Genomic DNA, 27,073 nt, shown 5'->3' on the forward strand with positions numbered 1-27,073 from the left:
TGTAAATTTCCACAATTCATTGGTTAGAAAATATACTTTTAACTTCAATACACACTTTATTCCCTGTGTAAAATGATGAAATTAAGTAATTTGCAGTAAAAGGTTTAGGCACCTCTGCTCTAAATGCTCCAAAGGCCAAAAATCATACTTGATCAAGTGCTTTAGGCCGAAAGTAAATGTTGCATTATATCTGACTTAAAATCACTTATTAATCTACATTTCAATTGAAAAATAAAACAATTTTTTTTTATAACTTAAAGATGAATTTGGAATGAACATACCAATATCAATAGCATTTCCCCCCTCTTGCGATATAGTGTTGCAGGCCATATCAAAAAGGGTCAACTTTAGCTCACATTCCCTGGTTTGAGCATCTTATTTAGAGATTTATTTTCTTTTACAAAAGAAAAAAAACCTTATTATTAAGGCAACCTTAATAATAATAAATATTAGTATTTTTTTAGTTCACTAGATTTTGTCCAAAGCAAACAAACTCTCAAAAAAGAACCAACTGTTTTAGGGAACTATTGAAATCTCATCAGAAACCAAGCCTTAGAGGAGTTCCATGAGTCCTATATAAAATTCTCTTAATAGTAGCATGTTTTATCTGACAATCCAAACAGTTCTACACAGTATCTTTAACCTTAAAACCTCTCTCTCTCCCTGTAGGTGATCCTGTACTCTGAGGGCTTTGAGTCTAGTAAGACTCTTGCTAGGAAGATGACTCAGATGTACAAGCTCTGCAGTGAGCAGCTCTCTCAGCAGGATCACTATGACTTTGGCATGAGAGCTGTCAAATCTGTGCTAGTCATGGCAGGGTGAGGCATTCAGGGTTGATCTCTGCTCTTTTTCTACAGCACAAACACATTTTCACATCACTCAATGAGTCAATCTCACATACACTACCGTTCAAAAGTACGGAGCCCCTAAAGGGACCGTTGCAAAAAATAAAGACTATCGCGTGCGCACGCGGAAATTTCCGGTTTGCGTACAAGGTTTGTCCAAGGTTGGATTTATTTAATTAAACTCTCAGTAAAATACTGTATTTATTTATTTTTATTTATTGTGAAATATTGTTACAACTTAAAGGTAGGGTATGTAGAAATTTCCCAAAAAACTTTTTTCCAAATTTGTTTATACCGTCTTTATATATCAATGCATAATTAAAATCTAAGTACCCTGGAAAAGAAATTATAAAAATCGAGTGTCTGTAGTGCTCTCAGGGCTCTAATAAACACAGCTCATTATTCCATTCACTCCCACCCCCTCCCTTCTCGGCTCCTTCCAAAGCCACGCCCCCAAAACACATGAACGCGCGCTGCCGACCGCTCGCTCAGCTGGAGGACGCGTTTACCAGCGCCGAGCGGAGAGGAGCGCCGTGCATGTAGTGACATCATGTCAGAATCACAAGTAATAAAATAACTAACTTTATCATTATGAATATAGGCCTACTGTAAACAACTAACATGGCTGTTAGTACTCACTATCAAGCTCGCATATCGATACTGGTAAAGTTTAAAATATATTGAGTTTGATTCGGTAACGAGCTAGTAAAATAAGGCAAAGCTATAAATAGCTTCGTTGATACACGTTTTCCTTTATCATCACTTACACTGATGTAGGTGAATTTCGCGTAAGATTCATAACATATATGGTGTTTTGCATGTAAGAGGTTCCACGATGAAAGCACTGTTGCAGCAGGGGGTAGGAGCCATGGAAGAGGGAGATTGACAGTCGCCCTAGCCAATCACTTCATTCGTCCCGGATGGAATAATGAGCTGTGTTTATTACAGCCCTGAGAGCACTACAGACATTCAATTTATATAATTTCTTTTCCAGAGTACTTAGATTTTAATTATGCATTGATATATAAAGACGGTATAAACACATTTTTTTTTGTGGAAATTTCTACATACCCTACCTTTAATATAACTGTTTTCTATTTTCATATAATTTAAAATGTAATTTATTCCTGTGATGGCAAAGCCATTGCTCCAGTCAGTGTCACATGATCCTTCAGAAATCAATAATTGTGCTGCTTAATATTTTTGTGGAAACCATGACACATTTTTTCAGGATTTTTTGATGAATAGAAAGGTTAAAAGAACAACATTATTTGAAATAGAAATCTTTCAACAATGAACGTTACATAAATAGCTTAAATCAATCTTGGAAAGTGTTTGTTTAGGGCTTTTCTAGGCCACTCTTGTCTTCTCACACTTTTATTGTCTTTGTTTTATAAACAACTCAGCATTTGATTGAGAATTAATTTGCACATGCTCAGTCTCAGTGATGTGTTTGGGGTAAAGGCCAATAAAATACAGCTATGCAAGAAACCTCTAAGCAGATCATGGCCAACAGCAAGTCTTCAGTGTGTGTGTGTGTTGACCTCATGTCACTGGCACATTTTATTAGCACTCAGGTTTTATGTGCAGTATAAATTCACTTCATTGTCTCTTTATTTTCACTGTGTTCTTCTGTGGTTCAAAAGGTCTGTCTTTAAGTCAATTTGATTTAGGCTACTAAACTATTTACAAGAATATATGAACAGCTGTAGGCGAGAGTGTTTAAAAAGTGAGAGTAAATTAGACCACATGTTCTGTGTAAATTACTGATATGGAATTAATACAGGCTGTTTAATAGCTTGGATGTCTTTTATGATTCCCACAGTACTAATTAGTGGTGCTTATCAAGGCATGAATGACACCTCGAATCATTTGTCTTGTTGAGGAGAGGTGTGAATTGATCATTAAAACATTTAAAATGTGTAAAAAAAAAAGCCTAAGCCAGGAAGCAGCCACAGAGCTACCATCTAGAAATGACCTAGCAACCACCATAGCAAAACCACCTACAACATCCTAATATTGTGGCGAGCAAGCACCACTTACCTCATATTTTCCACCCTAGCAACCACATAGCAATGCACTAAAAGCATTCACAGAGCACTCACAGAGCATCGCTTCCATTTTCTTCAGAAAATGTAAAAATCTTGTTTAATTTGTGAATGCCATCTATAATAAGATCTATCGTGTGATGTCCTGTGTGCATGCAGTGTAGAAATAAGGAGAGAATCCAATGTTTTTGTGCAAGTTGTGTATTCCTGCTCTGAACAAATGTTAATATATTATTTATTATGTGTGTGTGGTGTTCAGGTCATTAAAAAGAGAAAACCCTCAGTTGAGCGAGGATGTTGTGCTGATCAGAGCTCTGCGAGATTCGAACCTGCCCAAGTTCCTCAAAGATGATGCAGTGCTTTTCAGGTGACCACAGGTTTTTAATATCGCATGTGAACAAGTAAAAACAGTAATATTTTAAAATAATATTGTGAAATTTCAATTTATTTAATTGATGACATAGAGGAATTTTCAGCAGCCTTTACTACAGACTACAGAGTCACATGATCCCTCAGAAATCATTCTAATATACTGATTTGGTGCTCAAGTAGTTACTTTTTATAATCGATGTTAAAAACATTTTTGTTGCATAATATTTTTGTGTGTATTATTTTCAGGATTTTTTGATGAAAAAAAAAGTTAAAAAGATCTGCATTTATCTGAAGTAGAGTAATTTGAAACATTATAAGTGAGAAAGGACATAAAAGAAATCTTTGGACATTCTTTGGTCCCCAAGCTTATAAATCATACTAAATTTAGTTTTTTTGAAAATGTAAAATGCAGAATGTTTTCTGTAAAGTTTATACAGTATAAAAATCCTAAAAGAAAAAAACCTACATACACACAGTATGTGTTTGTGTGAGAGAGAGATAGATAGTTATTGACCATGGCACCCACCATGAGGGGGAGCCACCATTACGTAGAATAAAATAGCTTTTTCTATCTCATGTGAGTGTACATTATTTGTCAGAAGTACCAATTATTTCTTTAGATGTAAAGTAAAAAATAAATCAGTGAAATTAAGTGTGACTTAAGGGATTTCTCGGGGCCACTATATTTGTGTGTGAATACCCACTCTTTTTTCCCTTAGTGGCATCCTGTCAGACCTCTTTCCTGGCGTCGCCATCCCAGAGCATGACTACGGTGTCCTGCAGTCTACCATTCACTCATCTCTGTGCCAACGCTCCCTCCAGCCCCTCCCATGCATCATAAGCAAGGTCATCCAGCTGTATGAGACCATGCTGGTCCGCCATGGGGTAATGCTCGTGGGGCCTGCCGGGAGTGGCAAGACTACTGTCTATCGTGTGCTGGCAGACACCTTGGATACCCTGCATCAAGCTGGCCACCAAAATCCCTTCTACCGCCCTGTTAAGACCTATGTGCTCAACCCAAAGTCAGTGAGCATGGGCGAGCTTTACGGGGAGGTGAACCCGCTGACGCTGGAATGGCGAGATGGTCTCATGGCGCTTTGTGTGCGGGCAGCAGTTCAGGACTTCAGTGATGACCACAAATGGGTGATCAGTGATGGCCCGGTGGATGCACTGTGGATTGAGAATATGAACACAGTCCTGGATGATAATAAGATGCTCTGCTTGGCCAACAGTGAAAGGATTAAGCTCACGCCTTCCATACACATGTTGTTTGAGGTGAGATGCGCAAATGTGTACATGTTCCCCGTTTGTTAAAATTCCACATGCATTTCCCGCTTTTAACTAGAGGCTAGTCACGCACGCTTACATGCCACACTTTTCTCAATCAGGTTCAAGACCTGGCAGTGGCGTCTCCTGCCACAGTTAGCCGTTGTGGGATGGTGTACATTGACCCAGAGGAGCTTAAGTGGATGCCGTATGTTCAAACGTGGCTCACAGGTTTAGCCGAGAAGGTGAAGCCATTAAAACTCCCTGAGGACTCACAAAGCAGTGTTCACGTTGTTTTACAGTCACGGACGCAGTAGAAAGAGTCTTAATTAATAGTTTTATAGGCAAACCTTAAAGAGGTTGGACTTAGAATATCTTTTAGTTTGTTTTTAGAACTGTAGACCCATTACCATCTGGGAAATGTGTGTTTTTCTTTTCTTTTCTTTAGATTACAGAGCCTGTACGTGGATATCTGATGGAGCTGTTTCAAAAATATGTGGAGAAGGGCCTGCAGTTTGTTTCAAAGCACTGTGTGCAGGCTATTGGACAGGTGGACATTAGTAAAGTCACAACCCTCTGCTGCCTATTGGAAGCGTTACTGTTCAGCGATGGAGCCCCTAACCTCAAAATGGTATTATGCATCATAGCTATCACCAAAATTAATCAGACACAGCATTCTAACATATTTTAGAAAGCTTCTACAGGACGTCTAATTGATAATGTGGTTAAAGAAAACCTAGTAGATCTACACTACCCATATTGTTCAAGGTAGTTCAAGGTTTGTTTGTTTAAGAAAGAAAGAAATTAATCATTTTATTTAGCTAGGATGCATTAAATTGATAATAAAATATAATTAATACTTGCTTATAAAGCAAAAATTAAATAATTCATAGTACAATGTTATAATGTTACAAAAGATTTTTATTTGAAATAAATGCTGTTCTTTTGAACATTTTATTCATCAAAGAATCCTGAAAAAAGTATCACAGACTCATTGTATTTACTTGCATGAAGTTGACTTATCCCCTCCCCCCCCCCCCCCCCCCCCCCCCCCCACACTTGTAATGTTAAATTAATAAACCTGAAGAGAAATTCTGATTTATTTGTATCTGAGATATGTTCTTTTCTATTCCATTAAGCATTACAATAAATTCACATTTACACTTCTCTCTGAATGTTTGGTTTCTCACCTTTGCAAGAAAAATGCGGAAATATAAGGATTCAGAGAGGAGTGGGAACTTGAGTTGAAAGTTAAATACCACGAATCAAAACCCTGGACTGGCACAGTTTAGAACATTCAGACCCCAAAACTGCCTATATGCACACTCGAAACACTCTCATATGGACATCAGTAGAAATTGCAGTGTGGTGATATCCAACTGTTTGCTTTATGTGCTTTTTGTATATGTATTTGTAGGAGTCCAGCCAGTTGAGCAATATGTTATGTCAGACGTTTGTGTTCTGCTACCTGTGGGCAGTGGGCGGTAATTTGATTGACAGCCACTGGGACACATTCGACACCTTTGTCAGGCAGCAGTTTGAGGACAACAGTGATACAAAGGTAAAGGAATAAATGTAAAATGCAATGTAATGCATAGGTACATTTCATATACTCTGAAATAATCTCAGATAATTTTGATAAACCTGTGAAGTATGCTTACATTTATGGAAATTTATCATTGCCTTAATTTATGACAATCATATTAGCTTTCTAATAGCATTTTGTTCAGGAAAAGACCATTATGTGCTGCAAGATTTGGATGAACATGTTTAGTTCTTTACAGATCTGCAGCCATAATGTTTTCATAATTTTACATAATTCAAAAGGTAATCATTTTTATTCCTGGGTTAAAAGGCAAAAAAGCTATTCCTGTTAAACAACTGATGTGGAACATTGAAGACACTGCAAACCTCCTCTGGGCTTTGACCCTGAAAAGAGCACATTAACCTGACTGAGAGGTCATTGTAAATTATATATAGCACCTGACTGGTTCAATTCTTTTTATATAGACAGCTGTGTCTTGTCTCGTGTGTCTGTCACATTCATAAATGTGACCTCAGGAATATTTAATGGGAAATAGATTGAAGAAAAACAATATGTCCAAGACATTTGTATAAGGATTAAGGGAAGGTGTGTTTATTTCATAAGGTCGGAATGCAGTGGAGAGTGTCATAATTAGTATTCCACAGACGTAGACAGAATGATCCAGGGAGGAGAGGAGGAGGGGCGAGCAGAAGAAAAGGAAGTGGTTAATTTGAGATGAACAAGGGTGCTAGAACCTGCCCTTTTAATACAGAATCCCAAAACACATTTTTTTATTTTTTATTCTCAGACTCTTGCTATTACTGTTATAATTATTTGAACAAACCCCCTTATAATTGTTATATTGAAGCATCCAAGCCTACCTACAGTATCTATCTTTCCATCCATCCAGTCCGTCCGTTCATCCGTCTGTTGAAATTGACAAAAATTAGTTGTTGCATCCTCAACTGTTTTTCACACACAACTATTGAGAAAACCTGAAATACAGTGCACAAACCATATGTAAACTACTTTTATTTGGTTTTATGTTGTCGTTTTAGAAACTTGACCTGTCCCCATTTACTTTCATTTCATGAAAAAGAGCATTCTAAATGGAATACATAATTCAGTGAACTCTCTCTCTCTCTCTCTCTCAATAACAGTTGCCCAGTGGAGGTGATTTATGGAGCGTATATATGAACTTTGCTACTAAATGTTTGGAGCCATGGGAGAGGATCATTCCTCCCTTTAGTTATAACAGTGAGTTGCCCTTCTTTGAGATGCTGGTACCCACCACAGACACGGTGAGGTATGGATACCTGATGGAAAAACTGCTGTCTGTTAATCACTCTGTCCTCTTTACTGGCATCACTGGAGTGGGAAAGGTAAGACGGGCATATGTTTAGTGTGATGTAAGAGTGTGTGAAGCAGTAAAGTTTTATGTTTTGTTACTAGAAACTGCTTACTAGGCTTATTGTGTGTTTTAGTCTGTTGTGGCACGGGCATTGTTGAACAGTGTCCAGGAAAAGGCAGGTTACGTCCCCGTCTACATCAACTTCTCAGCCCAAACTTCATCAGCCAGAACCCAAGAGATCATTGAGTCAAAACTGGAGAAGAAGAGAAAGAATTTACTTGGTAAGGGGAATTTAGATACAATTATGCGGGGTGTGTAAACTGCCATACTGAAAATCATCTGTGTGTTTATGTATCTCAGGTGCTCCTGCTAATAAAAAGATTGTGGTGTTTGTGGATGATCTGAACATGCCAAAGTTGGACAGTTATGGCTCTCAGCCCCCTATAGAGCTGCTTAGACAGTTCCAGGACTTTCATGGCTTCTATGACAGAGAAAAGTTCTTCTGGAAGGAGATACACGTAAGCAACCCAGACACTTACACATAGAAAATAGAATCATGTGTCATGTTTCCTTGAGAAATATTAACAGATTTGTCCTTGTTTGACTTTACTGGCCTGGCATGGGAATTAAAAATTCTTTCTTATTCATAACCGGTTTAGTTAAAAGGAAAAATAAATAAAAATAAACAGTGAGTGTAGTTTGAATAAAGTTCTGTTCTGTTCGGTTCTTGAAGGTCAGAATTCTTCAAAAACACTAAAAAGCTCCCACAGTATTACCACAAAACAAACATACAGCACAGTCAATCTAATTTGTGAACTCTCATGAGCCACTTTTTTTTACTGAATCTTGCTCACAAATCCATCACCATCTCATGACTCACTTGGACACCTTGAATTGATCAGAATGGATCTTGACTAAGTTTTTGTAATGTCAAAATAAACTCTTATGTGTACTTAAAGGGTTAGTTCACCCAAAAATGAAAATTCTGTCAGTAATTACTCACCCTCATGTTGTTCCAACCATGTAAGACTTTCGTTCATCTTCGGAACAGAAATTAATATATTTTTGATTAATTCTGAGAGCTGTCTCACTCATCTATAGACTTCTATTTTATTGAAAATTGCCAGCCCACAAAGTTATTAAAGACAATGTTTAAAATAATCCGTCAGAATGTTGGCTCACTATTGGCAGACGCTGGTCATGTGTGTGTGATGCGTGTGACGTACAACACAGAAGCGCTGCGCTGTGACACTACGTGAACTCACTCGAGGCCCACAGAGAAGAAAATGAATAGTTGAATAAAGTCGTTATTTTTATTTTTTTTGCGCACAAAAAGTATTCTCGTCTCTTGATAAACTTATGGTTGAGCCACTGTAGTCACTTGGACTATTTTAAACTTTGTCTTTAATAACTTTGTGGGCCGGCAAGTTTCAATAACATAGAAGCCTATGGAGGAGTGAGACAGCTCTCAGATTTAATCAAAAATATATTAATTTGTGTTCCGAAGATGAATGAAAGTCTTACGGGGTTGGAACAACATGAGGGTGAGTAATTACTGACATCATTTTCATTTTGGGGTGAACTAACCCTTTAAGTCTCTGTTATGTGTATTTAATGAGATTTAAATCTGTCTAATTACTAATTGGTGTGGATTTTGGAGTTTTATTGTAAATACATATTATAATTGTTAACTAGAACCAGAATTGTTACCTTTTCTTAAGATTCCCATCCCTAATCCTGGGCAACTGCTGTGAGACCAGCAGTTTGCGCAGAATCCTCAGGAACCACAATCCAATTTTATCAAGTGTTTTAATCGTTAAACATTTTCTCACTCTCTGCCTTCTCTCTATCGGGATAGAAAGTAATGTATGTTGTAATGTTTATCATATAATGAGCGGCACTAATTCTTGATGTTTGAAGTAGCTGCTCTCATTTGATTGTTGTCTCACCTCGGGAATGATGCTTAATTATGTATTTTTCACACACCAGCATCAAGTAAACCCTCTGCTTGTTGAACACACACACTCATACACTTGTACAAACAAAGATAAAAGTGAATAATATAAACAAGGACAATTATGCGATTTGGCAAGGTTACAGAGAAATATGGTGATCTGAGACATCGCAGTCGACCTCAGTACTCATCAATCTCAAATATGAGTTACGATAAAATAAAAGTCAGAAATATGACAAGAGGAAAGAACCCGCTGAGGTTTAAAAGGATGATTTGTGGTAATCAATTTAGCTTTGCCCTTGGAGAAACTGATTTGGGTTAGTGTAGCTCTTTGGTTGCTGAATATGACAGTGCTTTGACTTTGACACAGCAACATTTCCTGAATGATTTTTCTGTCATTTGAAGAGAAGTTGGTCATTAAGTTTCTAGCTGTCAAAAAGGCTCTTTTAATTTGGGTTGTAATCAATATTACATTAATTTCTTCTAGTAAAGGTTTGATGAGATTAGTGGAAGTGTCAAAAAAGTTAAATGATGTCCCTTGGATATTTTTTCATGTGCACTTATTCACCATCTTCTCTCTCCTCCTCCTCCCTAAAGGATATGACTATAGCCGCAGCCTGTGCACCACCCGGTGGAGGTCGTAACCCTGTGACTCCTCGTTTCATCCGCCACTTCAGCTTGCTGTGCCTCCCAACGCCCTCTGAGCACAGCCTCAAACAGATTTTTAAGGTCAGACATATGGTAGCACTCATTTTGAATGAACATTTTTCTTTTAAAAGTCAACATGAAATCAAAATTGACCTATTTACTTTTTTTATGTTCTTGGTCTTATTGTGCTTGAGTCACCGGTGCACATTGTTCCAAATAAACGTATCAAAAATAAATAACTTGCTCTGCATCTGAAACAACTTGCCTTTTTAGTTGACATTATGATTTCCTTCTAACCACCTGGCTCCATTCTTTATGTAACATCCAGTCTTGTCCCTCTGGATAAAATCAAGTCCTGCTCTAATTTTTTTTTTTCTCATTGAAGAACCTGTTTCATTCAGAAATATGTCACATATACAGCATGCATGACAGTCAATGGGTAGCCAGCACTGTTTCATGTTGACTTTAAAGCTGTTGCATGCTGTGCCAGTCTGTTGACATAGAAAAGGCAATGATCTTGAGCCAACTTGAGCTGTGTTCCCAAACCTGGTGAGCTGCCTACCTAGACAGCATATTAAAGCTGAAAGTATACTTCACTTGTATTTACAGCTGTTTGAAAAGGTAGGCAACATTATTAGTATTCTAAGATGCCAATACCATGTGTTGGCCAACATTTAAGGCAAAATTTCATATCCAGGCAGAAAGTCAGTACCAGAATGCATTGCGACAAACAATTTTTGGTTGACAAGATTATGGATGAGTTGAGAGAAATGTATTGTATTCAACACTGAATAATAATGATAAAAAATATTTAAATTAACTTGGGACTATTTTGCCAAATATTTATTGTTACAGTTAATACCTTTCAACAACAAATACAAGACATTTCTGAACCTTTTGTTTTCAAGAACACATGTCAAAATCTGTTCTTTTCCATGATGTTGCATGTCAATCTAGCTGTTTTTGAATTCATATTATGTGAACATTCCTTAAGAATCCCTTAAGCGTCTGAATTGTGTTCAGTAGGCATGAGCCTTAACCTGCATAATTGGGCTTCCTCATTAAGACAACCCACCGACTAGATGAGTTTTAAAATATGCAGTTTTCCATATCTCTAGTAGCTTCCTATATAGAAAGTTGACAGCAGAGTAGCTCATTAGGAAATGGAGCTGTCCAGGGTTCTGAAGCCACAGCCTGAGAGCTGGAGTTGTCCATGGTTTTGAACTGACAGTCTAAGCACATTAACTGGTCAATGCTGGAGCTGTCCATAGTGGTAAAGGTCGTCAGACAAACTTTATGCGTAGAAATATTACTATCCTAAACTCTACGCTTTCTGCGCATACTGACTTCTGTTCTCATATGTGCATGTTTGTAGGCAATTTTAGGGGGTTTCCTCACTGAATTTCCCCTAGCAGTGAAGCAGGCAGCTGACAACATTGTGGATGCTGCTGTTGAGATCTACCATCGTATGAGTGTAGACCTGCTGCCTACACCAGCAAAATCTCACTACGTTTTCAACCTTAGAGACCTCTCTAAATGTGTGCAAGGTAAGAGACACAGACAACTGTACAAACACACATCTTCAGAGACATTTGCAAAGAATTTACCAAGGCTGCCATTTATAAATTGCACACAAATCATTTAAAATCACAATGCATCCATAAATCATAGCCTTTTTGTCCTGAGTATTTGGCAACTCTAGTGCTTAAATACACCAAGGGCTTGTAAAGAGCTTCTTTTGTTTTTGAGCTTCCAAATGACCAATAAAAATGCTCTTTCGTAATTTGACAGGAGACTTGGGGGCTGCTAAAATGTTCTTTTATCCTTTAGGACCCATCCAGGGGCTGAATTGTAGGCTAGTATAAATACTGACAATGTAAACTAAAACCAATCAGCCCCACCACCATTATGTTTTTATGTGTGTTTTTATTAACGAAAGGTCACAGACAAGTTAATCTATTATTGTTCATTGATCTGTAGACACAGAATTGATTCTTTACCAGAAGTCATCCTTATAAAATTAAAGATATAATGAAGAATCTGTATGAATGTTAAAGAAAATCATATATATTCTCTGCCTGTGCATGTGTGTTTCTGTATAGGTATGTTGCAGTGTGAGCCAACTACAGTGAGAGATCAAACCCAGATCTTCCGTTTGTTCTGTCACGAGTGTCAACGTGTCTTCCACGATCGACTCATCAACAACGAGGACAAGAGCTATTTCAATACCATGATCTCTGAGATGGCCAGTAAGTCTCTGACCCTTGAATCCTTTTCACTGTTAATCTCTTAGTCCAGTTTAGTCCAGACAACTTTGAAAGCATATATTCTTAATGGAATATTGCAATACAATATACGTTGAAATGTCTTACAGTAGGTGGTAGAGGGAAAAATTATAGTTTAACTCATAATTGCAGCCTCAAAGTCCCACTGTAGTCAATTGTATCCCTTAAAACTCACCTTTGATCACCAAAATGACATATTTAAACGTTTTTTTTCCCCTTGAAAAACATTTCTTAATGCCTTAAAGGGTTAGTTCACCCAAAAATGAAAATTATGTCATTAATGACTCACCCTCATGTCGTTCCAAGCCCGTAAGACCTCCGTTCATCTTCGGAACACAGTTTAAGATATTTTAGATTTAGTCCGAGAGTTTTCTGTCCCTCCATTGAAAATGTATACACGGTATACTGTCCTTGTCCAGAAAGGAAATAGAGACATCATCAAAGAAGTCCATGTGACATCAGTGGGTTAGTTAGAATTTTTTGAAGCATCGAAAATACATTTTGGTCCAAAAAGAACAAAAACTATGACTTTATTCAGCATTGTATTCTCTTCCGGTTCTGTTGTCAATCCGCGTTCAGTGATGCTGCTGACGTAAGACGCTGCTGACGTGTTATCTGGTGCGAAAGAGCTTCGTTCACAGTCTGAGGGAGACGCACGCTGTAAACAAAACAATCTTCGCAAACATGTCTAAGGATTTCGACACAGAGGAAGACTTGCATTTTTTTGCCCAGCCATATTTATTTGAACCCGAATACACGGACGCACCAGATACACGTCAGCAGCGCCTTACGTCATCAGCGTCACTGCGGACTCGTGAACGCGGATTGACAACAGATAGTTCATTTTTGGGTGAACTAACCCTTTAAAATAGCTTGAATGTAACTCTAGACCCTTGCCTCATTTAGTATACGCGGTTCTATGAATATGCAAATCAGCCCTGCCTCCACTCACCTTGGTTTACAAGGTAGTTTGTGATGTCAATAACACCAGCGATTTCAAACCGCATTGAGACTGTCTTTGGTTCACTGCAGTTTTAAGGAGAAAATACTCAGCAATGGTGTTGACATGAATTTGCACATGGTCTGTCTTAAAGCATATTAAAAACACCGCATATACATATAAACAACTTTAAAAGCTTGGTTTTCACCACAGGGGGATTTTTCAAACATTAGTTTATGAAATTTAACTTCTTAGAAAGAGACAAGTACGTCAGATTAAAACAATGTTATAATCCTTCTCATTTTGCAGTGTGACTTATCAGAATGTTCTATTTATTCTTGTTTTGTCCCCAATCTGTCACCCTTTACCTACATTAAACTTTAGTACCCTGAACTGTTCCTTTTGTCCAACAGGTAAACATTTCAGCATAAATATAGAGCCAATGTACTTTGTGAATCAGCCCATCATTTTTGGAGATTTTATCAAGGTAAAAGTACTTTGTGGATTGTTCTGACTGTTTTGCATCTGTCAGTGGAATGCTGTTTGTGTTTACATTTTACTGTTTTAAACTGCAGTATTTAGCTAGTTAGAGCAATAGTCATCTTTTTGATTAGGGTCCTTTTTTGATTTAATGATGTTTAGATAGTATTTTTAAAAATTAAATTATTGAATGCATATTGTGCAGGTTGGAGCAGACAAGACTGACCGTGTCTATGAGGATCTAACGGACATGAAAAAGATTCGCCAGGTGCTGCAGGACTACCTGGATGACTACAACACGACCTTTGCCAAGGAAACCAAGCTTGTGTTCTTCCAAGATGCCATTGAACACGTGTCTCGGTAAGCAAGCAGCTTGCCTTTTCATCTGGTGATCATAAAAGGTGTTCAGATGACCCTGCCATTCAGCCTAGGCATTGAGATCAGTTTACTAATAGAATGTTTTTTTTTTATCAACCAACCAGTTGACCACATTTTCTTACCATACATCTCTTCCCCTGTCAACAGAATTGCCCGCATGATTCGGCAAGAACGTGGCAATGCACTGTTGGTTGGTGTGGGGGGCACAGGAAAGCAATCTCTAACACGTCTGGCTGCTCACATGTGTGGTTACCGCTGCTTTCAGATTGAGTTGTGCCGTGGTTATAATTATGAGAGCTTCCACGAAGATCTGCGTAAACTTTACAGAATGGCAGGTGTGGAGGGCCAGGACATGGTCTTCCTCTTTACAGACACGCAGGTACAATCAAAGTGAGATCTGTTTATAAATGGTCTACTATAATTCTATACGATTTTGTACAAATAACAACTAAAAACTAAAATCAGCCATTTTAAATGCTACAAGTAAACTTATGCATCACAATATAATAATGTACTGTATGGATATTTATTTTGAGATTTGCTAAAGGTCACATTTAACTTTTAAATGATTAGTGTTTTTAAAAATTAACTTGAATGACTGCAAAGGCATTCTGAATATAAAAACAAGGGAAATGATCATGTACAATCACTATAAATATGATATATGTGTCCAATATTGTCCAATTTACTTTGAAAATGTATGTAAAATCAGCCTATAACTGATATGTTACCAATATTGTGCAGACATATTGTCAGTCCCAAACACTAAAGGTGATGATACACAGGGCAACTGTTTTGGCAATGTTGCCGTCAACGGGCAACCAGGTGAGACACAGGGCTCACGACCGATCTAAAGTATCCAGATAGAAATTTGTTGCCCATTCTCAATGGGAAAGTGCGCAAGCAACATCGCTCTGCAACATTGCCTGGCAACATTGCTCAGAAAAGTTGCCCTGTGTATCATCACTTTTACTGTACATAGAATATAGGAAAATATGATATATAAATGTTGGATTATTTTGAATTTGTGTCCCACAAAAGCATCTGCATCCATGACATTTCTGCTCCATTCTGTCCTTTCAACGGGGGCAACAGCTATTGTCCTAATGTCTTAAATTTCAATTCAATGCCAGTTTACAAATTTCTTTTTATGAGTTTTTTTGTTGTTGATTGATTGATGTGAATTAAAATAAGGCTCTAGAAATTGGAATGCTTGCCCCAGTCTAACCCAAAACCGCACCTCTCCAACAGCCTCCTGTATCCAATTCAAAATGTATGATTTATTGATATCCTGATATGAATCTGGATGCAGAGAGGTTTTCTCCGAGCTGTGGAGTAGACAGTTGGTCATCTCTGTTATGACTCCGGGCCCTCTGCCAGTACTGTAAAGTACTGTCTTGCCTCATGAAAGCAGAGAATGCTACTGCTTTGTGATTCAGCATTCAGGCCCTGCAGCAGTAATGACCCCCTAAATTATTTCATGAGCAATTCCTAACGAGACAGACACAGACTGGTGCTATAGACATGAGATATATGTTGTGAAGTGTGCTTGTGTGCCCATCTGTACAGTTATTTACTAATGGGAATAAGAATGTTTGATTGTATAGGCTGTTTTAAATGTCATTTATTTGAGTGTTTTGATAGACTTAAGGGAGTAAACTTAAGGGAGTCACACAGTCGAAACATTGTTTTTCAAACTTGCCCTTAGAGTGTGTGTGACCTTTCAGTTTAAATTCTATATCTGAAATACCCACGAGTGTGTGTGTATGCAGACCTAAGTGTGATAGGTTTGAGTGAGGAACAGAATGAAAATTAAGTAATCATTCACAGAAAATGTTCCTCTGATTTATCTAATTTAAAAATGAACATATTCAAACTCAGTCCTTCAAGACATGCCAGATTTTAAATCAATGATGCCAGATGGCATTAATTCTTGGTAGTCATGCATCAGAATGTTTAAATCTTTGTTGGCCGAATGATGTTGTTTGACCATGCGATTTTGTTTTTCTCATCTGCTTCAGATTGTGGTGGAAGAGTTCCTGGAGGACATTAATAACATGCTGAACTCTGGTGAAGTACCAAACCTCTTTGAGAAGGATGAACTAAAACAGGTGCTGGCTGCCATTAGCCCCAAGGCCAAAGAAGCTGGCATTTCTGAAGGAAACAGGGATGAGGTATGTGATACAACCAATAACAATCCAATCTCGCAACATGACCTTAAACGAAAAATTGTGCAAATCGTCACTAAACAGAGCAGTAGAGGAGCTGAGAATAAATAGAGGTCAGTTGTCTAATCTCTGTTTATGTCTTTGTGTCTCAAGGTCTTCCAATTCTTTATCTCTCGTGTTCGTGAGAAGCTGCATATAGTGCTGTGCATGAGCCCTGTGGGCGACTCCTTCCGCTCACGATGCCGCATGTTCCCCTCGCTAGTTAACTGCTGCACCATTGACTGGTTTGTACAGGTGAGAATCTGCCTCCTCCCTTTTAGTTTTATCACTCTCTTATCCTTTCAGACAGAATCTTACTTGTGCTTCTTTAAACCAAAATTACTGAGCAGTGAATTAATTAAACTTCACCACTAAACCACTGCACCTGTGAAAACCCTGTGTTCTATTCAGATTCCACCCGCAACCACACTTAACCAGCTGCTGTATGTGCTGGAATAGTACTTCACTGTGCATATTTAAATTAAGTTTGCACACGTTTCCTCATGTTTCATAGAGAGGAAACATGGGTGTACTAAAAAGAATACAATGTTTAAATATGTACAGGCACATCACATAATGGCTTATTACAGATAGTGCCTTATTTACAAAAATGTACAAAAAGCTGGTGGTAAGCAGAGTTTTAAACTGGTTGCATTAAGGTCATGCAAATAACATTCAGCACTAATGGTGCGTTCAAGTCCTCCTGAGAAGTTCGTATTCACGTAGTGGGAAGCCGTGTTTATGACGGCAGGTGCGATCAAGTCACTTTCGTCGGAGTAAAATGGCGGTGTACTTACTCTTAATTAATTACACAAAAATACAGCAGGTTCTTAAACTTTAGTTCTAGAAAATGAAGAACAAAGAAATGTGCATCAGGTGTGTTTTGCTTTTTTATGTTTTTAATTAATTTATGAAGCCACTGCAAACTTTATTGTTATATATTATATTGTTATATTATAATGCTATTATCATAATCTGTGCAGGCAATTAGCTTACTTCGCTGTAAATAGATAAGCCTGACAATATCACTGCAAAATACCTTTAAGTATTGTGGGTATTCCGCTATGTTTCTCACTGACACGCCCCCAACTTGTAAAGATCGGGTCTTAAAGAAAATCCCGAGCTTCCCACTCGTATTTACGACACTGTTTGGGATAGTTCACCCAAAAATGAAAATTAGCCCATGATTTACTCACCCTGAAGCCATCCTAGGTGTATATGACATTCTTCTTATAGACGAATACAATTAGAGTTATATTAAAAAATGTCCTGTCTCCTCCAAGCTTTATAATGGGAGTGAATGGCTGGAGCCCAAAAAAGTGCATCCATCCATTATAAAAGTAATTCATATGGCTCCAGGGGGTTAATAAAGGCCATCTGAAGTGAAGCCATGCGTTTGTGTAAGGACAATTTTTGAACTATAATCACTAGCTTCCAAAAGACGTAAGGAATAATTGACCCTGGGCCGTTGAATTATTTGAAAAATAATGCACACACGAGGTGGTAATGCGGCCATGACCTCGGGTGTGCATTATTTTTCTAATAATTCAACGGCCCAATTATTCAGAGTCAATTATTCCACTTATACTATGGTTACCACACCCCAAAACATCGTTCTGATGATGTATTTCAAGATGTTTGTCAGGTTTTCGTCCTTGAAATGCTCTTGTGTGTAGGATTTCTTGTGCATCTCATCCCAAGCCTCCATTGTTAAAGGTGCCGTAGTAGGTGATTCTCTGCAGAAATATTTTTTGTTATGCTGGTTGAAAGTCCCCTCATATCCTGATAGCAATCACTCCTGTTAAGTAATCTGTGGAAGGCGTAGGACCATAAAATGTTCGTTCAATCATTGCGTCCGGTCCGAACCGTCCTATAGCATGTTCCCTGTCAGTCAACGTGTGTTTGCACACTGCACACACCACTGCGCATTCTGTTCACGCAGAAATAATAAGTCATCAGCGCGTTCACGTACGCTGTGCAGACAGAGCGAGAATGGCAGGCAAGCAGCAACAACCTAACTTTCCTTCTGAACCGACAACAAGTGGCACTGGCAAAGGATCTATGATCTATAAATCTTCATCGGAGCCAAGCAGACTCTCATCTTGGAAACCCTGTCATGCAAGAAATATTATTACACACTGACAAGTTTTGCTAGCTAAACAAACCGAAAACTTCTAATCTAATTATGTTTTTAAGAATTTGTTTTCCGTTTGGTATTGTAGTACTGTTACTCACTGTACTATAAAGTTTTCTCACCGGTGAATGACACATGATGTAACGTTGTCTCCGGTCTTCTTGGCTGTGCGCGTTCATGCTTTCAGGAGGCGTGGCTTTGGACGGCGATTTGCAGGGAGGGTGGAGCGTAGGCTTTTACTGCTATCAGGCTAAAGTTAGCATTTTCCCAGATGTCCTACAGCACCTTTAATTCCAAAACGTCATTTTTAGTAACGGAAGCTTGAGCCATTGATAGAAGACTAGTGCAGTTATGAGAGAGAGAGAGAGAGAGAGAGAGAGAGAGAGAGAGAGAGAGAGAGAGAGAGAGAGAGAGAGAGAGAGAGAGAGAGAGAGAGAGAGAGAGAGAGAGAGAGAGAGAGAGAGAGAGAGAGAGAGAGAGAGAGAGAGAGAGAGAGAGAGAGAGAGAGAGAGAGAGAGAGAGAGAGAGAGAGAGAGAGCGTGTGTGAATTACCTCCGTCTGTGCGTCTCTCAACAGTGTTTGGCACCAGCCACTAATAGCGAAACTGCGTTTATCTGCACCTCGCTAGGGAGAAACATCATGTAGCTTTTTAAGTTGCTAAACTATTTTACTGATAAAATCGTCAGAGCAGCTCTGACAACACGCGAGTGTGTGTGTGTGTTTTTGAGTGGGAGAGAGAGCGAGAGAAAGAGATATGTGCTTTTCCATAGTAACTAATAAATGCAAAAAACTCGGAAATAATTTGTTGTTTTTATCCTATTTAATATATTTATTTGCTCGGTCAGTGTCATTGTGGGATTTGGTTATTTTGCTGTTGTAGGCTGTAAGGACATTTGAAATAACTGAAATCATTTGGCGAAGTGATATGGAACTGTAATGTCCTGCCTGGAAGTACTTTAGCCCTGCGTTTCCTTGAAAATAATTGCACACCTTAGAACGTTCGTCAACCAATCAGAATTAGGCATTCAACAGCCCCTTAAATTGTATTAACACAATGTTGGTTTGTGTTATTGCACCTTTAATGTTATATGGTCTCCTGTGTGTTTTTCTTCTGTTTTTATGCATTAGGTATCTTGTTATAGACATGTGGTGTACATTGTTAGTTGTGAAAGTATTCATTAAAACTTAATAAAAACAGCAATGAAAAAAGTGCTAGTGGGCCCAATTGTTCATAGTGAATTCCCCCTTAAGTAATGTGAAATTAAATAGAAATTCAGTTAAAACCAGAGGCATCCTTGCGTCACCTGAAATATGTCATATACATACACTACTGTTCAAAGGTTTGTGGTCGGATTTTTTTTTTTTTTTTTTTTGCCTTTTATGCTCACCAGGACTGCATTTATTTGATCAAAAATATAGTAAAAACAGTAATATTGTGAACGGTTGTTCTGCTTAATATTTTTTGGAAACCATGTATCACCTTAACTAAAGTGTTCAAGCATTTTTAAACAATTGTTCTTAAAAAACAAAAATAGAAACCTATTTTTAGGTCGCTATATTTCTGACACTGTTAGTTTTAGAATGAGACCAAACAGAATAATTTATTTACTCAAATTCTGTGTTGCAAGAAATTCTACAAATATGCCTTCAAATGCTCTGACCAGTCTTGGTGTACATCAGGATTATGAGCACATCTATTCTTCAGGGCCAATCTGTCCAGTAATAGCATGGAACATTGATAAGGGAAATTGCTACCCCAGTCCCTACACATATTAAAGTGTCACTTATGCCAGACAGGCAGCAGCATACTATGATAAGGAGCAGCTGCCATTCTTTTATATACTTTTATGCTTTAAAAAGACTACTTATGTGTTTCGTCCTCACTCACCCCTACACTTCAGTTCAGTTTCACACAGTTTTTGCTGGTTTTGGTTCAGGCCCTGAGAGAGAGAGAGAGAGAGAGAGAGAGAGAGAGGGGGAGATGGAAAATGGAAAATGAGTAAATGAAACAGCTAAAGATTGTGCTATTTTAAGCTAAATGAATAGGACTTAGTCAGATTAGACGGCATATTGAATTTAACGCGGATAAAAACGAGGCTGTGACTTACAATGGGATGCACTGTATAAAGGTCCTAGATCACATACTTTTCTCAAATCACAACTTTTTAAACTGGTTATTGGAGTTTTTCTCTACTGAAAGTTTTTTTTCCGGAAAGACGTTTTGACAGCTGAACAGTCGTATGTTGTTAAACAACAGTACAATCCATTGAACGCACTGTACTTCTTTCCCTCACTGCCTCGTTTTCATTCTTGTCAAAAATTAAATATGCTGCTACCCTGACTAGGCTATAAAAGGGTATTATACAACAGTTAGTTCTCATCCTTGAATCTTGATTGGTTGAGTGGCGTTTCAAGAGTGAGTAACTCCATATCTTATAGTTTATGCATGAATATATGAATAAATGCATGAATAACCTAAGTGGTGTTAAAAAGTAAAAACAACTGGTGGAATCAAAATAAGCGCAAATGAATTGTCATATTTTAAAATGAATGGGTTTATAAAACTGCGATTGATCTAGGAGGTTGAATGGAAAAACCAATACATATTTTGCAGCAATCTCTAAAATAAATATTTGTTAAAAAATGTTTTGATTGGCTATACGGACATGTAAAATGCATAAACCTATTTATAAATGTCTATAAAAATACACCACAATCACATAATATTTTAATAGAATAAGTTTAGATTTAATTTGGAATTAATATGTCATTTTCAGAACACTTAAAGAAGACCCATTATGCTATTTTTACATTTTGAACTTGTTGCTGTGAAAAATGAAAAATGTTATTTATATTAGTTATAAAGCACAAAGTCCACTCCTAAGGGAGTTATTCTTTATATCAGTAAGCACTGTTTCTGAACTCCCTGAAATGCCTCGATTGTAGTCTTGAGTTTTCTTCCGTGAACGTAAACGTCACAAAAACATATTCCTCATTTAAATAATTCCTGCCCAAGGCATACGCAAAAAAAGGGGCGAGGCCTGGTTGAGTTGCGTTAGTAGTATGTTGAACTTGTGGTTATGGTAAGGGGCTTGACATTTCAGAAACATGCTGGAAACGGGTTAACCAATCACAACACACTGGTCCAGCCAACGTTGAGCTTTTCAGAAGGAGGGGCTTCATAGAGACCGCATTACTGACAGTGACAGACTGGGAGGAGAGGTGCGGCAACAATGTAAAATATGTGAAATTTTGAACATTCAAGCATGAAAACCAATTCTAGTAGACCCCAAAAACAAAATCAAGACTTTGTAAAAGGGCCTCTTTAATATTAGCTTTTTCGTTAGATTTTGTGGACACAAATGGTACTTATTTATGGAATGACGCAGAGACGGAAATCTGATTCTAAAAAAGGGAGGGGGCTTGCTTCACACACATACAGATGCTCTGGCCCCATCATTCAATATCTGTTTGACTCCATTCATTTGTTTCATTCTATTATCTAAGGAGACGCATGTTGACTGACCTCTGTGGGCTGTTGCGTTGCACGAGGTGTTCTGCTAATTACTATAAAGTGTGTGTAGTGCGTTTGCATCTAGTGTCGAATTTATTTGTTGTGTTGTCTGTTGTAGTGTTGTGTTTGTGGGTGTGATGAATGACTCAGCGCTTGCCAACTGCAGCTGCTCATTAGCGTTAAGCAGCAAGCCCATACGGCTGTTCACCTGCTTTTATTTCCTGATTTGTTTCCATCACCGCGTGTTTGTTTACTTTTGTATAAACACACACTCACACTCGCCCCACATATTTCAAGGTGACAGCTATGGTTCTTGCTGAATGAAATGAAAGAATAGTTTATTATAATGTCTTCAGTGCAATCTGCATGATATTTTTGTACTTGGTTTGTGGAAGCTAATAATTTACCATACATAAAAAAAGTCATGAAAAGGAAATGAACATTTAAAGGAATAGCAACAACAACTGCTATATGCAATTCACTCTATGATATGTTAATACATTTGTGGCAGTCAGTTACATTTTTTCTTTCTTTCCATGTTTATTTTTCAGTGGCCTCGTGAGGCTCTGCTTTCTGTGTCCCAGACTTTCTTCCAGAACGTGGATTTTGGCAGTGAGGAGATGAAGCAGTGTTTTTCAGAGATGTGTGTAGAGATCCATGTTAGTGTGACTGACATGGCAGAACGTTTTTACTCTGAACTGCGCAGACACTACTACACCACGCCCACCTCCTATTTAGAGCTCATTAACCTATACCTGAGCATGCTGGGAGAAAAGAGACAACAGCTGCAGGCGGTGAGGACGCGAAGCTATGGATGAGCGATGCAAGATGCATAAATCTTTGATGTTGTTACATCATTACTTAAAATTACGAACTTATAACACTCTTTTAAATACATTTCAAGACAAAAGGTTATCTTTTTAAATTATTGTATTAATGGATGTAACAATTTGATAATTTATTAGAGTAAAGGCCTCATCTGAGCTAGACAAAGAAATACATTTTTGGAATGTAACATGTATTTGTTTGCATAGGCACGAGATCGCGTGAAAAATGGTCTTACTAAATTGCTGGAGACAAATGAGGTAGTGGATAAGATGAAGCAAGACCTCTCTGCACTGGAGCCCGTGCTTGAACAGAAATCGATCGATGTCAATGCTCTGATGGAGAAGCTTGCTGTGGACCAAGAGAGTGCTGACCAGGTGTGTGTATATTAATAATACAACCATTCTGCCTCTTTTTTTTCACAGGATCTCTCAATTACCTGTATATTTATTAAAAATTTTCCTCTTGAAATGTTGTCCACTTTGAAAATCCCAAAACAAATTATGACTTTTAAATTTATGATATGTACTCAATAATACTCTTAAAAGGATCTTCTAACAGTTTAACATTTCCTTTTATCTTTACCTGTAGGTGCGTAGGGTTGTGAAAGAGGATGAAGCTTTAGCTAAGGTAAAGGCAGAAGAGACTCAGGCCATCGCGGAAGATGCACAGCGTGATCTGGATGAGGCTCTGCCTGCACTTGACAGTGCCAACAAGGCCCTGAATTCCCTGGATAAAGCTGACATATCAGAGATCCGTGTCTTCACCAAACCACCAGACCTCGTCATGACTGTAATGGAGGCGGTGTGCATTCTGCTCAACAACAAGTGGGTTTTATCTTTATATTACATTATATTGTATTAGATTTAGTTTCGCAGGAAGGAGTCCTAAAATGCAGAAATGAGTTAACAGTGGGTATGTTTCAACCTAAAGTTGGGCATTTAACCTTTGCGCAAAATTGAAGTATAGCATAAAACGTTTGCAAATAAAGCACCTTTTCCATCTCATGTGTTCATTCAAAAACACTGATTCATCCTATAACTATTCTTATCCTATTCAAATTTGTTCAAACAAATCTTTTAAATAGACTAAAGCAATGGCCATTTTGTCAGAAACTCTAGTTTGCATGTTGTTTTAATAGCTGTCTTGTTTTTTTCTTCAGAATTGTGGGAGAATCGCGATTTCCATTTCAAACAAAAAAATTGTGATTTTCAATTTATCCAGAATTGTGCAGCTCTAGTATTTATATACAGTTTGGAGAAAATCGGTTGTCTATTTGGATCCTTCCATTAGTTCTTAAAGTGACAGTTTAGCCTAATAAACCTGCTCCTGAGTCCATATGTTAATTCAAATAACAAAAGAAAAAGAGGAAGTCACTCGCTGCTCTTGACTGAGTAACTTTAGTAGCTTTAATAAGGATTTATAAAAGAAAAACTATGCACTGTTATTTTACATTTGATTACTTTATTAAATTTCTGTAGGTAGAATCTCTTACCTGAATACTACTGTTAGACCTATCGGACAAAATTAAATCACTGTTTATTTCATTTGAATATTTGTTCTATTGTATTTGTTCTTATTTTTGTTTATTATTTACTGACTTGTTAAATTTTAATTGACTAAATCTAGACTAAAACAATTCAGATGACTAAACTGAATAAAACCAAATGGCATTTTAGTCAAAAGACTATGATTAAAACTAAATGAAAATATGCTGTCAAAATGAACACTGGTTCAAGCGAACAAAATCATAACTTCCTTGGAAATTGCTGCAAAATATCTGTAATAAAAATGTAAGTTGTTGCAATCTGGGAAGCCACTGTGGCTCTTTTTTCCTACATCGTAAATTACTGGAGCCACAAAACAAGCAGATGAAACCATTAAATGTGGTCGTGTTATCTTGTGTTTCGAGGTAATTACCTGGTGTTTATACGTGTTATGTTTATACTCGTGCTCTTGCAAACTAATCTCACTTTCCAACTTGTATCTTAAAACAAAAGTTAAAAGTGTTGTTGGAAACTTTTAACTTATTGTTGTTTAGTAACTTAGTGTTGGTGGAGCTGAAGTCATTTTATTGAATTTTTGTTGAGGGAACCAACAGCCTTTTGCTGAGGGAACCAGCAACCAACTTCCAGGTTGGCCTACAAAAATGTCATTCCTGCAGATTTATAGAACACTTTTCTTTTGATATAGCCTAGGTCTTCATCTCATGTGAGTGTACAGGATTTTAAACATATTTATTAATGGTACTAGCATTTCTGCAGGGGTAAAACTTAAATGATGAAAAAATTACACATTCACATTTAACCCCATGTTGCTCCAGGGGGGGCTGTGCAGAATCATATTTAATCCGAGATAATATGGTTGTGATCAGACACCTGTCCTGCCAGGCTTGCAGAGTAAAGAAAAAACACTGAACTGCCATTGCATTGAGCATGTGATAGATAACAGACAAGACTTATCTAAAGAAGCAGGAATGATTGGGACATTTACCTTTACAGTAGTCCACTATTTCTGGTATTTCATTTCATCAGGTTCGTGAAGTTTTGATATTAAATCTTTTTAGGTATCTAATCTAGCTGCAGAAAAAAAACATGTCCTCACACATCATAAACCCCCTCTGGCTCTGAGATCCTCCACAGTGTGACTCAGTATGTGCCATCAGATAGTCTGACTGTGCAGCATCTGTGCTCTTTTCATTCAATCATCAATCTTATCCCTCTCCATCTCCTTACTTTCAGCATCATTATCATCATCTGCAGCTGAGCTACTCATTATTAACTTTATAAGACACCAATTTAATGGGTGTTTTAAAATGTCATAACACAGACTGAACAGTCTGTGTTTCTGTCCCTTCACATCCCTCTCTCTCCGCTGTTCTTTTATCCTTCTAATTGTTCAATTTGCTCATGATATTAAACCTCTGCTGTATCTAAGTGGCAGATTAGTGGAGTTTAAACTCAACATGAAATCAAAATTGACCCCATTTACTTTCTTAATACATGTTCCTGGTCTTACTGTGAATTATTCATCCATATTTTTCAACCCCTCACTTTCAACCACCTGTCATATAGACCACTTTTCATGATACATTTAATTTACAATGGATAAAATCAGGCCATACTTGACTCAACTCGACTTGCATTAACTATCCTGTTTCACTTGGAGATATTTAACTTCATGGGACTAAAATGTGTTGCGAACAGCATTTCGTAATGACTTGTAATATTACTTACAAAACAGTGTGCAGTTTATTTGCTGTTTAATATGAGACTTGTATTTGCTCTAGATTAACATTTTATATGTACAGTATAAGATTAAAATATTAACTCCAGTACATAATTAGACACCTTGCTCTCTCTATATTGCCTGATTTTTTTTTTTCAGGTGTTAAATATTTATTAATTAATTTCATGTGATTTGCTTTGGTGCAGCTGGAAATCACCTACATTAAATCAACTGCTATTCTAATCGCCTTTGTTTTATATTTCCAGCTGCGTACTCATCCAGCTGGTGTTAAATCTAATAATGTAATTAAGGGTTGGTGGAATGGATGTGGGGGTGTTGTAATATGTTGAACATTCAGATATACCGGCCATAATCATTTGTCAAAAGAAAATAACAAAATACACTTGAAAACACCTCTTGAGTCTTGTAGGATTTGAACACTTTACTCTACATCCACTTTACCTTTCTTCATGAAACAGGACATTCATCATTTTATTCAGTTATTACAAATAAGGCAGTTTTCGGAATCACAGTATCTGTATTTTTATTTTGTTTATTTCCTAGCTACCTAATTCTACATTTCATAGTGACAAACTGGCTATTGAGTCAAAGAAACCTATTGATTTAGTTGCTACAGTAGCTGTAGTCTACATGTCCCTTCATTCCCTTGTTTCCCTCCAACTAGGACAGACTGGGCCAGTGCAAAGCAGGTCCTGGGTGACGGCAACTTCCTGAAAAAGCTGATGGACTATGAAAAGGACAATATCAAACCTCAGATTCTTCAGAAGCTACAGAAGTACATTAACAATCCAGACTTTGTACCTGAAAAGGTGGAAAAAGTGTCCAAGGCCTGCAAGTCCATGTGTATGTGGGTGAGAGCCATGGATCTGTACTCAAGAGTTGTGAAGGAGGTTGGACCCAAACGTGAAAAACTGGCTACTGCTCAGGTGAGTCTAGTTTGTGTGTGTGTGTGTGTGTGTGTGTGTGTTAAATGAGAACATGATAAAGATACAGGGTTAATAATAATGCATTATGAGTATAATTTACTTTATTCCATTATGATTTTCACTGTG

At 37.6% G+C, this 27,073-nt stretch overlaps 1 protein-coding gene across 1 annotated transcript in view; it reads left to right on the forward strand.

The window, feature by feature from the left end:
- The window catches only part of dnah6 (dynein, axonemal, heavy chain 6), an 82,472-nt gene that overhangs the window by 17,371 nt on the left and 38,028 nt on the right, over positions 1-27,073 (forward strand). The window contains exons 33-53 of the mRNA XM_056256930.1: positions 670-818; positions 3,153-3,260; positions 3,985-4,540; positions 4,654-4,776; positions 4,980-5,162; positions 5,949-6,092; positions 7,217-7,438; positions 7,541-7,688; positions 7,768-7,925; positions 9,959-10,090; positions 11,385-11,556; positions 12,112-12,258; positions 13,648-13,721; positions 13,920-14,074; positions 14,240-14,471; positions 16,114-16,266; positions 16,414-16,554; positions 22,499-22,741; positions 22,982-23,149; positions 23,364-23,599; positions 26,686-26,947. Coding sequence (XP_056112905.1) covers positions 670-818; positions 3,153-3,260; positions 3,985-4,540; positions 4,654-4,776; positions 4,980-5,162; positions 5,949-6,092; positions 7,217-7,438; positions 7,541-7,688; positions 7,768-7,925; positions 9,959-10,090; positions 11,385-11,556; positions 12,112-12,258; positions 13,648-13,721; positions 13,920-14,074; positions 14,240-14,471; positions 16,114-16,266; positions 16,414-16,554; positions 22,499-22,741; positions 22,982-23,149; positions 23,364-23,599; positions 26,686-26,947 — 3,906 coding nt within the window. The remainder of the gene's footprint in view (positions 1-669; positions 819-3,152; positions 3,261-3,984; positions 4,541-4,653; positions 4,777-4,979; positions 5,163-5,948; positions 6,093-7,216; positions 7,439-7,540; positions 7,689-7,767; positions 7,926-9,958; positions 10,091-11,384; positions 11,557-12,111; positions 12,259-13,647; positions 13,722-13,919; positions 14,075-14,239; positions 14,472-16,113; positions 16,267-16,413; positions 16,555-22,498; positions 22,742-22,981; positions 23,150-23,363; positions 23,600-26,685; positions 26,948-27,073) is intronic.

This window comes from Rhinichthys klamathensis, unplaced genomic scaffold (genome assembly GCF_029890125.1).
Source record: "Rhinichthys klamathensis goyatoka isolate OS25496 unplaced genomic scaffold, OSU_Roscu_1.1 h1tg000133l_1, whole genome shotgun sequence".
Lineage (NCBI taxonomy): Eukaryota > Metazoa > Chordata > Actinopteri > Cypriniformes > Leuciscidae > Rhinichthys > Rhinichthys klamathensis.